The 15,216-nt window shown below is 37.6% G+C and overlaps 1 protein-coding gene and 1 pseudogene across 2 annotated transcripts; both read left to right on the plus strand.

The window, feature by feature from the left end:
• The first annotated feature begins 63 nt into the window (after positions 1 to 63).
• On the plus strand, positions 64 to 4,567 carry LOC143570385 (phosphoethanolamine N-methyltransferase 2-like). The gene is made up of 12 exons (XM_077056046.1): positions 64 to 108; positions 189 to 304; positions 954 to 1,091; positions 1,168 to 1,305; positions 1,555 to 1,698; positions 2,414 to 2,524; positions 2,761 to 2,905; positions 3,358 to 3,638; positions 3,716 to 3,877; positions 3,957 to 4,010; positions 4,199 to 4,273; positions 4,389 to 4,567. The coding sequence occupies exons 1-12, from the start codon at positions 84 to 86 to the stop codon at positions 4,482 to 4,484; spliced, it is 1,485 nt and encodes a 494-aa protein (XP_076912161.1). The 5' UTR covers positions 64 to 83; the 3' UTR covers positions 4,485 to 4,567.
• A 3,672-nt stretch (positions 4,568 to 8,239) lies between these two features.
• Positions 8,240 to 15,083, plus strand: LOC143570387 (uncharacterized; annotated as a pseudogene). The gene is made up of 5 exons (XR_013141922.1): positions 8,240 to 8,346; positions 8,408 to 8,457; positions 8,863 to 8,989; positions 13,911 to 14,015; positions 14,362 to 15,083. The product of XR_013141922.1 is annotated as an uncharacterized LOC143570387 (transcript).
• The last annotated feature ends 133 nt before the right edge of the window (positions 15,084 to 15,216 follow it).

The raw sequence follows: 15,216 nt of genomic DNA on the forward strand, positions 1-15,216 counted from the left end.
CTCGCATTGCAATTGAAGGCTCATAATCATCAAATCAAACCCATTTCATATTTCTTATTCTTGTTTCAAAATCATCCTGTGCAATGGCTCCTGTTGTTATTAATAATGGTGGGTACTACTGGGTTGGTTGTTATATGTTTCCAATAGCATTTTGTTGTTTAATTGAATATTATTATTATTATGTGCAGGTGAAGAGCGTGAGGTTCAGAAGAATTACTGGATGGAGCACACGGTGGAGCTGACTGTGGAAGCCATGATGCTTGATTCTATGGCTTCTCATCTCGACAAACAAGAAAGACCCGAGGTACACTCATTGCATTTATTTTCTGTCTTATGTTGGTTCATTTTTGTTCTTACTGCTTTCTATAATCTTATCAATTACACTTGTAGATCATCTAATTTATATTATTTTTATTTTCACTCTTTATTGATTTGGATCTGTTTGTAGTCGATATTATCTATGCTACTGGATTCATTCATTTTTTCATGTAATGACAGTTTGTTTGCATATTTGTTTTAATAATAATAATCTGTTAACAACCGAGTTTTTCTTTTTTATTTTGCAACATATAATGTAAGGTTCAAGTATACGAGCTGCATTATTCTTTCAAATAACAATTATTAGCAGAATAAATTTGCATTCTATATTTATGTTTACATTCTAAAAACTTCTTGCATTTGTGGTAATGTATTTATGCTAAAGCCTGGATTGATATGTCCATTTTGATTGCATACAGTATGCGCATTTATGCGTGTTTTGCAAATGGTTATTAATACTGGATAATTAAAATCAGATAGCCAGTTGTAATAAAGCGAGCCTAAGAGTATATAGTATTCAGTTGTGTTTTTTAAGTTACTTGAAGTTGTTATAATAATACAAACACATGTTTGACAAATTCAAATTATTTAAGAAATAAAAATATAAAATGACCATATTCTTATTATTTTGTTAGGTACTGTCACTACTTCCATCCTATGAAGGGAAAAGTGTCCTTGAATTAGGAGCGGGAATTGGTCGTTTTACGGGTGAACTAGCCAAAAAGGCGGGAAAAGTAACAGCCCTTGATTTCATTGAAAGTGTGATAAAAAAGGTATGCATCATTCACCACTGAAAATATGCTATATTTATTTACGGGTTATTATTAATGTTTAAGTTTAACCTTGCAGAATGAAAGCATCAATGGACACCTTAAGAATGTGGAATTTATGTGTGCTGATGTCACCTCACCTGACCTAAACTTTCCAGCTGAATCAATGGATTTAATCTTCTCAAACTGGTTATTGATGTATCTTTCTGATAAAGAGGTGAGTATGAAATCAATTCATTAAACAGGTCTTGTTGACCCGTTTGATGAAACAAGTCGATCCGTCAAACCTTTTATGTCCCATTTAACGTGACCTTCTAACCCGTTTACTACCTTTCTAACTTGATTACCACCCGTTTACGACCTGCCAACACATCAACCTTTTGTTTTGATTAATGCGTTAAACGGGTCGTGACACAATTTCATGAATAATCTTTTTGCTATTTTTTGTTGTAATTTGTGGTTACAGGTTGAATATATTGCTGAAAGACTTTTGAAATGGGTGAAAGTGGGAGGATATATTTTTTTCAGAGAGTCATGCTTTCATCAATCCGGAGACCATAAAAGAAAGCACAACCCGACACATTACCGTGAACCTAGATTCTACACCAAGGTGAATTTATATTGACCTTGAACTATGAAAATTTGGGTGTTTTACTTACTAAGGACTCTTAAGAGGTCAAATCAATGCTGTCAAATTTAGAGGTGTAGCCAAGTCAAGCTTGAGCTCAGCACGCTTAATTTTTTGAGAGCTCAGCACGCTTAATTTTGTAAGCCTGAGCTCGAGCTTGGCTCATTTTGAGTTCATTTCTAAAGCTCGAGCTCAGCTTGTTAGTAGTTTTTCAACGGCTTTCCTAGTTTATTATTTATTAATTAATTTACATAGATTTTTAATTATTTTTTTAGTTATTATTTATTAATTAATTTGCATAGATTATAAATTATTTTTATCACATAATATATATAATTTAGTTATTTTTACCTTAATTTTATGAATGATAGGCTTGCGAGCCAGCTCGGGCTTAGGCTTGAGGTCGTTTAAGCTTGGACGATTCCAGCTTTTAGTGAGCCGATCTTGAGTAGCTCAACAAACGGTTTGGGTTGTTTACAATTATATCAAATTGTTTGTATTGCTGATATTGATTAGTACTTAAAATTATTTAGAAAGTTTACAAAATATTCCAGTTTTCATAAACATCCCAAGTAGGCACTTTTTGCAAGTTGTTACCATATTATAGGAATATTCTACAAAGACATGTAATGATGGTCTTGTAATTAGTTGAACGTGTATACCTTAAATCGTTTTCTTGTTGGGTATGGTTTTGTAGGTGTTCAAGGAATGTCACACATCCGATGCATCTGGTAATTCGTATGAACTCTCTCTAATTGGGTCGAAATGCATTGGAGCTTATGTACGCAGCAAGAAAAATCAAAATCAGGTAAATCACTGTCCTTGGAATGTTGATGCGCGAGTCAGAAATGGGTTGTCATAATGCATAAAGAACAGTAGTAACATTAATAATCAAAATCTTTGAATAAAGCAAACATGTATAAATTAAAATCACAATTAAAGATACTTTCTTTCAACCCATGTGACCTGTTTCGTTTTTAGCTAAGCTTTTTTATTTGATACATGTGACACTAAAAATAACCCAAACTGTCACCTCGATTGCAGATCTGCTGGATATGGCAGAAGGTGGCGAATACTGATAATGATAGGGGCTTCCAGCAGTTCCTGGACAATGTGCAGTATAAAAACAGTGGCATATTACGCTATGAACGCATATTTGGACCTGGGTTTGTGAGCACGGGGGGAATAGGTATCTTTTTTCAAGTTTTTTGTTTTTCTTATCTGTTTATTTTGTTTTAATTTTTTTTTGTGGGACAAACAAATTTCATACAAGTTTAGTTTTCTGGGGTAAAGTAAAATTACATGTTTACCTTTTTAACGAGATGTGCGAGAACTTTACTTCCCATTATTGAGAAAGTACGTCAACTCGGGTTATACAATGATTGCCCATTAATATAATAGTAACTATTTCTGTTTTACTTAACCTGTTAATTATTTATTAAATTCAAAAAAAATGTAGAAAGATGTGTTGGCGGGTCAACTCAACCCGTTGACCCATTACCCACATCTATATTCAAAGATAACGACTTTGAACAAGAAATGTGAATGTTCTTTAGTTTGCATTCTTGTGTCTTTCTATAATTCTTAGGGAGTGGTTTGTTTTATAAACATTAATAAACTAAAAAATTGTATTGCGAGCAGACACAACGAAAGAATTTGTAGCGATGTTGGATCTGAAACCGGGGCAGAAAGTTCTGGATGTTGGATGTGGGATTGGAGGAGGCGATTTCTATATGGCTGAAAACTTTGATGTTGATGTTGTTGGCATTGATCTTTCTGTTAATATGATCTCATTTGCTCTTGAACGCGCCATTGGCCTCAAATGTTCGGTTGAGTTTGAGGTAGCTGACTGTACCAAGAAATCTTATCCCGACAACACGTTTGATGTCATTTATAGTCGTGACACTATCCTCCATATTCAAGTAAGCTTCTAATTATGGTAACAGATTATAAGTTATAATTATGTTTATCTTATTGTTTTATGTTATGTTTTTTCAAGGATAAACCTGCATTGTTTAGAACTTTCTACAAGTGGTTGAAACCAGGTGGCAAGGTTCTTATTAGTGATTACTGTCGAAAATCTGGAACACCGTCTGAAGATTTTGCAGAATATATCAAGCAAAGAGGATACGATCTTCATGATGTAGAAACTTATGGCCAGGTATAAAATAAATATTATTTTTTGTTAGTTTATATGCGAGTCTGTTGTGTGTATTGATTATTTTACTTTTGTTCTTTAGATGCTTAGAGATGCAGGATTCGGAGACGTGATGGCAGAGGATCGGACAGAACAGGTTCTTTCATTAAACTTCATTGATCATTTTGTTCAAAAAATTAAATTATTATTGAGAACAAGTTCTTTCATTAAACTTCATTGATCATTTTGTTCAAAAAATTAAATTATTATTGAAATAATATGCTAGTCATAAAAAGTTGTATTTCAACATGTTAAAAAGTTTACCCAACCCGTCGGTTTTGACAGTTCAAGGAAGTCCTTAGGAGGGAACTCGAAAGGGTTGAGAAAGAAAAGGAAGAATTCATCCATGACTTCAATGAAGTAAGTGCATTTACTTGTCAATTTGCACGTGGATAATTATTTAAGAACACAAGGGGAGGGGGGGGGTTAAATTGTGAATATGTTGATGTGTTTATGTTGAACATGATATGTGTAGGAGGACTACAATGATATTGTTGGCGGTTGGAAGGCGAAGCTGGTGAGGACTGGTTCTGGGGAGCAGAGATGGGGCTTGTTTTTTGGGAAGAAGTGATTGCATTGGAATGAAATGGTGTTTTTATATTTTTCAAAATAAAAGACTGGTGCTGAGGCTCAGATATCTTATGGGTTGTGATCTAATTTAACCCCTTTTGACATATTTTTCATTGTGGAAGTTTGATGTGTGTTATTGACCTTTAATGCGTTATTTGTGCTTTTATATATTATGTGTACTATGAGATGTGACTTGCATTTGGTTTTAATTTAATGATCTAGTGTTGCCAACACCCTCAAAACATTAAAATGCTTACAAATATTTATTCTTAAAAACAACATTTATCAAATTTAACCCCTTTTGACATATTTCATGGTCAAACCAACACGTGAAGAGTTCCTTGTTTTGAGTAATACAATTTATAAATAATTTTGAATACTAACAAAAATAAACAAAATAGTAAGAATTTTAAATGAAATCATGAACTTTAAATCATGTGATATAGTTTATGAAATCTTATTTAAATACAACGGTGTAGTATTAATTAGAGCTGCACAAATCGGGTACACCTTGAAAACCCGAACCGGTTCGGAACCGGTTTTTTTCAACCCGGGTAGAGAATGACACCGGTTCCAGTCAGGAACCGGTTCGGTTCCCGACCCGAACCGGTGCCCAGATATGCGAACTTTTAAGAACCGGTAGGGTATGAACCGGAACCGGTTTTTACGTAAAAACCGGTTCCACCGGTTTTTTTTGAAATTTAAAAATTAGAGCCGTTAGGAACCGGTTCCAACGGCTATATAGCCGTTTTTGACCGTTGGAACCGGTTTTTTAACTATAAATAGGGTATTTTCTTACTAATAATAGCAAGTTTCAAAACTATCAAACACACTCCAATTCCAAAACCATAAAACACACTACAAACCGAAATTAACCTTAAACCGACCACAAATGGCATCCAATGATGACGTTGTTATGGTGATCGAAACAACAAGATGCCCCGATGTTTGGGTCCATTACGATTTGTGTCTCATGACCGACTCACATGAGTTGGCACGTTGCAAATATTGCTCGAAGTTTCTTAAAGCAGGGTCCAACTCGACATTACGAAAACATACGAATAAGTATTGTCGAGAGAAAAAAAGATTGGAAGATAAAAAAAAGGAAGTGGGAGAGTCGTCCGGCTCTACAACCCAAAAATAAGTATTCCCGGATTAAAACGACGGACTTTGTTTTTTATGTTTTAGTTGTTATGTTTAGTATCGTTTATGTGTTAATAATGTTTGTAATAGTTAGTTTTTAAATAAATAAAATGTTCGTCGTTATTAAAAAAGTAACAAAAATTAATCGAACAAATTATAATAAAACATATAGTACAATTCTTCTTCGTCGAAACAAATAATTTTACCAAAACAAATAATTAGTCGAACAAGTTACAAATAATTTTACCAAAACAAATAATTACAAGTAATGGTGAAACAAGTAATGGAAACATGTTATATATAGGTTTGGCCCAAAAACCGGTTCCAACGGCTATATTACCGTTGGAACCGGTTCCAACGGATATATTGCCTCAAAAACCGGTTCCAACGGCTATATTACCGTTGGAACCGGTTCCAACGGCTATTTGGTGTCTAAAAAACCGGTTCCAACGGCTATATTACCGTTGGAACCGGTTCCAACGGCTAGTTTGACTTTTTGTTTGACCCTTGAAAAAAAACCCGTCGGAACCGGTTTTTCCGGGTACGACCCGAACCGGTTCCAAATAATAACCGGGTAGGAACCGGGTTGGAACCGGTACTGAAATATATATAGTAGAACCGGTCCCGATTTTCGGGTACAAAAATACCCAAACCGGGTATTGTTCCAACCGGGTTGGAACTGGAACCGGTTCCGGTTCGGTTCCACCGGTTAGGTTCCGGAACCGGTTTTTTTGTGCACGTCTAGTATTAATACATAATTGAAATTCAAATAATGATGTAAATCAGAATAATTTATAAAAATAAAGTGTGGATGGTTAGGAGTGGGCTTCAAACGCACACAAACAAATAATATGAAAATGAGAATTCTGTTTAAAGCTACCTATCTCTACGAGCTACAACTAAAATAGATCACTATTGCTTTGTGCTCTCGTAGTACTATTTAATTCTTAAAGAGACTATTTATGAAGTAAAATAAAAGAAGAAATAAGTAATGTCTTCAATTTGCTGGCACTTTTTGTCTTGTAAACTGGCCCAATAAGCAAATCCAACTTCTATAAACCCAACATAAACATTTTTAGTGTTCACTCTCTCTTGCCACAAGTTAGGGTGGGTCTAGGATTGCTTATTTAAGTCTAAACGGACATTAAATGACTTATTGGCTTATGAATTTTGTAAAAAGAAGTTTTTAAAAAACTATTTATGTGATGAGGAAATGTGCAATTACTAAAAGCGACAATTCTTTTTAATAAAGTAGTTGGGTTTCAAGGGGTGTAATGATGATTACAAATAATGAGGTTAAAAAAAGTCAAAATCTCCTAACTTGTCAAAGCAACTTATTCACGATTTCTCATAAGTTAAAACAAAAGGTCCTTAAAAGTTCGCAAAACAATTTATTAACTTTTAACATCGTATCATGGAGCTTTTTGTGACACGTGACGTTTTAGTAAGCAATTGGTACATGGTTTTGTCTCTCGGTTTTTGTGTAAAGTATGTTGGTATTAGAATAATGTCATAAGGGTGTTTTCGTAAATGTATTGGCACATTCGCTATATGTTAGGCACATTCGTTACAGTAGATAATAACGAATGTGTCCCCGTGTTATTAGTGCTCATTCGTTAGGGAATGTTAACGAATGAGACTAAGGTATATGCTTATTCGTTATGGTAGCGAATATGATTATAGTATGGATAGCGAATGAGGCTCATTCGTTAGGGCATGTCTAACGAATGAGCTTATCATCTATATATAGTCTCGTAACTTTATTCTAATTAACGATTCTCATTTATTCCGATTTCTTACTGTTACTCTGCCAACATCTACTTTCAACACACTTACACACAGTTAAAGTAATTGATCTAGACCTAATCGTATAACCATATCAAATACTAGACCCGTAACGTAAACATGCTCGTATTCGCTCAAATCATGTTCCCTCAAGTTGTTATTTGATTGATATCTTCCTATGTTTGCAAGGGTTTCTTGAAAAATTACTGCAATTTGGGTGGTAATACATGATTTAAAGATATGTTTGACTGAGTTCAAGACTGCAATTGTTCTTCGATTGTTGATTGTTTTGTTCGAGACTGAAACCTGATTATGTAGGCTACGAGTGTCTGTCGTTTACTTCTTTTTGAAGGACTTTGATCCTGACAATGTCGGCTACGAGTATTCGGCGGATTACTTATGTTGAAGGGGACAATTCTTGGATGGATTGATCTTGTTGAAGAATGGAATACGAGTCTTGTCATCGGATTGAAAAATCAGATCGTTCAGGATTGATTAATAGAGGTTGGGAAAAACTGAAGTGAAAGATAATGATCAGGTGTTAATGAAGATGTGTGACGAGGTCATATGTAAAGATCTAATTGCTTTACCGGTGATGATGGATAGCTGATGGCTTACGACTGATTGTTGAAAGATTGAACCATATCATTAGACTAGCTGCCTCATTCATTAAGTTAGAAGCACATAGCGTATGGAGTCTCATTCGTGAAGTTAAGTGCCCATTCCAAGTTTCCAACACCAACACAAGACGTATGTGGGCCCATGACGTTCCGTGAATCATATTTATAAGGGAATATCCCATATATTTCACACTGGCAGGCAGGCAAGTATGGCAGATGAGAAGAAAGCAGAGGTGTTTGAACACAACAATGGGAGCATGAAGGTGATTGTCTCCAACTACGGCTGCACCATCACCTCCCTGATAAACACGGTAGGTACCTATTCTATTCTATTTCCCTTGTTTTCAAGCTTTCTAATTTCTAAATTTAAATAAAGGGAATTTGGATGATGTTGTTCTTGGATTTGACACTCTCGATCCCTATCTGGTGGTTCAGTCACTTTCTTATTTCTTTCTTTGCAAAATTAGGGATTGTAACTGGAGTTTCAACTTCTTTATTCTAATCCTGCTGCTTTTAATCACATTTCAAGATTATTTCATTACTACTGTCAATAGTCCGATGCGATTAATAAGTACTATAATATTTGGGCCAATCTGGACCGCCTTTCACCAACTAAGTGAAATCGAATGGCTAGCATACCGGTTAACGATTGATTGATTAATCCGTGACTAATCGCAATGTCACTCGCTTACTTATCAGATTCTCATTCTTCACATCACAATAATCAGTTTATACACCCTTTATCCCTTTCTAGAATGACATGTACTCTTGGTACTATATTCTAATTTTCATTATTATCTACATATGCTGCCTGCATTTATGTTTCATCAGAATGGCTTGGCCCCCTACTTTGGTTGCATTGTTGGAAGGGTTGCAAACAGGATTAAAGAGGGGAAGTTTAAACTCAACGGGACCGACTACACTCTGCCAATTAACAACGGTCCAAACAGTCTCCACGGTATGCTATAATCTCATTACTTTTTCTATAAATATTGGGGCTTATGGAAATTCTTAAACAACGTAATATTTGTTCTGCACCCCTGGATGTGGTTGGGTAGGATTAAGAATTCTAATTTGGATTATATATATTAGACATATTAGATTAGATATTACAATAATTATATTAGAGGGATCTAATTGTAATATAGTCTAGTATATAAACACTCTCGTACAGATTATTATCTATTCAATAATACAAGATCACAATTACACATGTTTAACTTGGTATCACAGCCAGGTTTGTTAACCCTAAACAGCCGCCATACAACAAGGTTTTTTTTTTCCCCTCTCTTCTTCTTCATCATCATCATCAATCCATGGCTCTTCTTGCTGCCTTTACTACCCAAGAGAAAACATCCCACAATTCCCACAAGTTTGCCTTTACCCTATCCCCTACAAACTACATGTATTGGAAAACAATGATTCATCCGTTTCTTGTCACAAACATGTTTGGCTATATCGATGGAACTATTCCATGCCCCCCAACCGTGACCCATAATAACCCTAATCATGCTACGTGGGTTGCCAATGATGCCCATGTCCGTATGTTGCTTATCTCTACAGTATCTAAAGCATCTTTTCATCATGTTCAGGGGGACACGTCTAGGGATCTCTGGCTCTCCCTTGAACGTGCTTACGCACCACATACTTCGTCTCGCGAGTTTACCTTAAAACAACAACTCCTAAGGATTGAGATGAAAGGCGATGAAACACCTACAGCCTATCTATCTAGGGCTCAAGAATATGCCAAAGCCCTTTTCAACATTGGTGAACCAATCAAAGACAAAGATTTGGTCATGTTAGCTATCTCTGGTATTCGTGAAGAATATAATGGACTGAAGTCAAACCTTCTGGGCCGTGAAAAACCCATCACTTTTAATGAACTACCAGGTTTACTTGCTAACCTTGATTTTATGATTCAAAAAAATCAGCCCACACCACCATTATCCCAAGCATTCATGGCAGCAACCAGCACCCATCTTAACACCCCTACTGCCGGTTTCGAGAGCCACACAACAGCTAACCAGGCTCATCTTCTTGCTGTCCAACAATTAGCCTTACAACTCGGATATCACCTCACACCATCGGCTCCCTCACAAGCTTTCTATAGCTCTCGATCTACTCAAAACAATAGGGGACGTGGTTACAATAATAATCGTGGCCGTGGACGCAATTCCAACAATCGACAAACTGGTGGCAACCGAAGTCAGTTTGAATGGGCCTCTAACACAAACACTGTTTACGGTTCATGCAACCGATGTGGTATTGGTCACATCCCATCTCTTTGTCCAAACAGGGATCCATCAACAGTTCGTACACGACCCTCTGCAAACTTTGCTGACCATCGGTCTACTACATCCACAACTTGGCTCCCAGACACTAGCGCCAATAGCCATGTCACACCAGATCCTGCAAGCTTAGGCACATCAGAAGCATATCATGGTGATGATGCTCTTCATGTTGGCAACGATATGGGTTTACCTATTTTTCACATCGGTTCCACTCATATTTCCTCACCTCACAAAACTCTTTCGTTATCTAACATTCTTCATGTTCCACAAATTCAACGTAACTTGTTATCTGTTCAAAAATTGTCTTGATAATCATGTCTTCTTTGAATTTCATCATTTTTTCTTTTGTGTGAAGGATATAACTACACGCACCACAATACTCACGGATCCAAGTAAAGATGGTCTCTACTCTCTTGTCCTTCCACAACTTCAGTCTATTCGCAAGTTCGCCTTTTCCGCCACGCGTGCTTCTTCAGCTGTATGGCATCAACATTTGGGACATCCGCATCATGAGCTTTTAAGAACTATGTTATCCAAATATTTACTTCCTGTTTCTGATAAAACTTATAATAATGTTTGCACTTCTTGTAAATTGGGAAAATCTACAAAACTTTCTTTGCATAATTCTTCGTTTCATAGTAATCATATTTTGGATTTGGTATATTGTGATGTTTGGGGTCCCGCACCCGTTTTATCATATGATGGTAATCGGTATTTTATGTTATGTGTTGATCATCATTCAAAATACATGTGGATTTTTCATTTGAAACAAAAGTATGATGTGTATTCGGTTTTCAAACAATTTATTTCCATGGTCGAACGACAATTTAATACAAAACTTAAAAATGTTCAAACCGATTGGGGTGGCGAGTTTCGCAATCTTTCCACCTTTTTTACCTCGCTCGGTATCATTCATCGTCGGTCTTGCCCCCACACGAGTGAGCAAAATGGCATAGTCGAACGCCGAAATCGTCATGTGGTTGAGACGGGTCTTTCCCTTCTTGCTCAATCGTTTGTCCCACAACGTTTTTGGCATTTTGCATTTGACACAGCCGTCTATCTCATTAACCGCATGCCATCTCGTTCCAATTCTTGCAGGTCACCATTTGAAACGGTCCACGACCGTCCACCAGATTATTCTTTTTTACGGGTTTTGGGTGTCAATGTTTCCCGTATCTTCGACCGTATAATCCCCATAAAATGGATTTTCGGTCGATGCCATGCATTTTTCTCGGTTACAGCCCTGTTCACCATGGGTATCTTTGTTTAGATCCTACAGCCGATCGCCTCTATATCGCTCGCCATATGCGGTTCAATGAAAACTACTTTCCCTTCCAGCCACAACCATCACCTAAACCTTCGGTTACCGACTCTACTCTATATACCGCCTTTGTCCCATCTCCACCACCCCCGACAACCGAACCAACATCAGAATCCAACCCATCTATCACCCATATAGCCGCCGAACAACCAGCCAACCCCAGCCCACCGACCACCTCTATTGCTACCGACCAACCAGCAAACTCTAGCCCACAGACCTCACCTGTGACTATTGAACAATCATCCGATCACTCGTCTTCCTCTACCTTTTCCAACAGCCCTATACCCACCCACCAAACACCGTTACAAAACCCACTGCCAACACTAAACTCTAATTCAATTCCAACACCACCGCCTCCGCTTCCACCTTCTCGTACTCGTCCACCTAATCTTCGGCCAAATCCGAAACAACGTGTCCGATTCGATCCATCTGCCTTTCACAGCATCAGCTCATCACCCGACACTGAACCTGCCACCTTTACCGCTGCTAACAAATACGCTGAATGGCGTCACGCCATGGCTGAAGAGTACTCAGCCCTTGTTAAGAACGGAACATGGTCTCTTGTTCCACCTGTTTCTGGTGCTAACGTTATTGATTGCAAGTGGGTTTACAGGTTAAAGCGAGACAAACATGGGGCTCTTTCTTGATATAAAGCCAGACTCGTTGCAAAAGGATTCACTCAGCAACCAGGTGTTGATTTTCATGAAACTTTCAGTCCGGTAATAAAATCTGCTACTATCCGAGTTGTGTTATCCTTAGCTGTTACCCGCAAGTGGTCCCTCCGACAACTGGACGTTCAAAATGCGCTCCTTCATGGGAACCTTGAAGAAACAATTTACATTCGGCAACCACAAGGCTTCATTGATAAGACAAGAGCTACTCATGTTTGTAAGCTTCACAAGTCTCTTTATGGCTTAAAACAAGCTCCCCGAGCTTGGTTTACTCGTCTCTCGACTGCCTTACAACGGCTAGGATTCATGGGTTCTAAAACAGATCCTTCTCTTTTTATATACAACTATCGTGGTACACTTATCTATTTTCTAGTTTATGTGGATGACATAATTGTGACTGGGAACAACTCGGATGCCATTAACAAGATTGTTGCTAAAATCAGTGCCGAATTTGCTCTTAAAGACCTAGGTGACCTCGATTATTTTTTGGGAGTGGAAATTGTTAAACAAGGTTCAGATATCATTCTTTCACAAAAGAATTACATTCTGGAAATTTTACAACGAGCTGGTCTATCCAGAGCTAAACCGGCTTCTTCCCCGATGAGCACATCTGTTCCGTTATCTTTAGACGACAGCTCCTTGTTTTCTAATCCGGTCAAATACAGACAGTTAGTTGGAGCACTGCAATATGTTACTTTGTCTAGGCCAGATATCACATTCGCTGTTAATCGCGTATGTCAGTTCATGCATGCTCCTACTGAAAACCATTGGCAGCGGTTAAACGTTTTCTCAGATATCTTCTCGGTACTTGTGCTTATGGTCTCCTTATTCGGCATGCTTCTGGGTCTACTCTTCATGCATTTGCTGATGCCCATTGGAATAATCTTCAGGCTTACTCTGAAGCTGACTGTTCAGGGCAGGGTGTCCAGTTGATCGACGCTCCACCGGGGGTTTTGCTGTTTACCTAGGGTCTAATCTGATTTCTTGGACAGCTCGCAAACAGCGTACCGTTTCTCGGTCATCTACCGAATCAGAATACAAAGCTATAGCTGACACTGTCGCTGAACTTACATGGCTTGAATCCTTGTTACGTGAGCTTGGTATTTCTGCTAATTCTGCTCCTACACTTTGGTGCGACAATCTTGGTGCTATTTATCTCTCGGCTAACCCGGTTTTTCATGCCCGAACGAAACATGTTGAAGTAGACTTTCAGTTTGTCCAAGAAAAAGTTGCTCGAGGGGGGTTACTTGTACAATTCATCTCAACTCGTGATCAGATTGCTGACATCTTCACTAAGCCGTTGCCGACAGATCGATTTTTGTTTTTAAGATCCAAGCTGCAGGTCGTTTCCCGGCCTCAGCTTGCGGGGGAATATTAGACATATTATCTTAGATATTACAATAATTATATTAGAGGGATCTAATTGTAATATAGTCTAGTATATAAACACTCTTGTACAGATTATTATCTATTCAATAATACAAGATCACAATTACACACGTTTAACTATATATATAATATACAAGATTATAGATGTCGTACAGAATCAATCATGTAAATTACTAATTTTATTTCACTTGTATTTTATTCTTGTAGGCGGGCTTAAAGGATTTGACAAGGTCGTTTGGGGAGTCGCAGAACATAAACAGGGCGACAATCCTTCAATAACCTTTAAATATCGTGCTCGTGATGGGGAAGAAGGTAATTCCGTTCTCTGTCTCTCTCATGCTGATTATCTGATTAGTATCGACTTCAAGTTTTAATAGTTGGTTTTTACTTTTTAGTCTTTGAATAAACATAATTCGTTGCTTCTCATTATCAGATTATATTATTAATATCTTTTGGTATCCGTCAAAACCTGTTAGGGATTTCTCGTGGAACCCATGAATAAGACAGTTGGATTCGAACCTAAGACCTCTGATATGTATATAAATGGTTTTTTAGTAATTTCTTTGCTCTTTTGAACTGTTTTGTTATAATTTCTTCACGAACTAAATATCCTTATTTTTTTTGTTAATTTGATTCTGACTATCGTTGTTGCAATCAGGTTACCCTGGAGATCTTTCAGTCACCGCAACTTGCACTCTCACTTCAAAAACCACATTACGTCTTGACATGGAAGCGGTTCCCGAGAACAAACCGACCCCGGTTAGTTTAGCTCAACACACCTACTGGAATCTAGCTGGCCACAACTCGGGTACCATTCTCGACCATTCAGCCCAAATATTTGCAAAACACATCACACCCGTTGACCAAACCCAAATCCTGACTGGCGAAATCAAGCCCGTTGAACAAACCCCGTTCGATTTCACCACCCCGAAGAAAATCGGGACCTCAATCCACGAGGTCGGTGTCGGGTATGACCATAACTACGTGCTCGATTGCGGGAAGAAAAGGCGGGGTTAATACATGCTGCAAAACTTAAGGATCCGGTTAGCTCTCGGGTTCTTGATCTGTGGACGAATGCACCGGGATTGCAGTTTTACACGGCTAATTATGTGAACGGGATTGTTGGTAAAGGGGGAGCGGTGTACGGGAAGCACAGTGCGGTTTGTTTGGAGACGCAGGGGTTTCCGAACGCGGTTAACCAACCGAATTTTTCATCGGTTGTGGTTCACCCTGGTGAGAAATATGAGCATACTATGATGTATGAATTCTCTGTTGAGTAAGGGGTTAAATGTTTTTGGTTTGGAACTAGGTGATAATAAGTTGGTGAAGTTTGTTTTATGGGTTGAATAATGTTTGACCAACTATTTATGATTTTGACTTTTTTTTTTCTTTTTGAAAAAACAATCGAAGTGTTTAGTAAATTAATTTATTATACAAATCAAATTTTGGTTGCAGAGGCCAAACAAAAACTTTATTTAGAGGAAATGTTCAGAAGTGTTTTATGTGATAATGG

This window comes from Bidens hawaiensis, unplaced genomic scaffold (genome assembly GCF_021521415.1).
Source record: "Bidens hawaiensis isolate Kalapana, Puna unplaced genomic scaffold, B.hawaiensis_p1.1 tig00024946_1, whole genome shotgun sequence".
Classification (NCBI taxonomy): Eukaryota; Viridiplantae; Streptophyta; class Magnoliopsida; order Asterales; family Asteraceae; genus Bidens; species Bidens hawaiensis.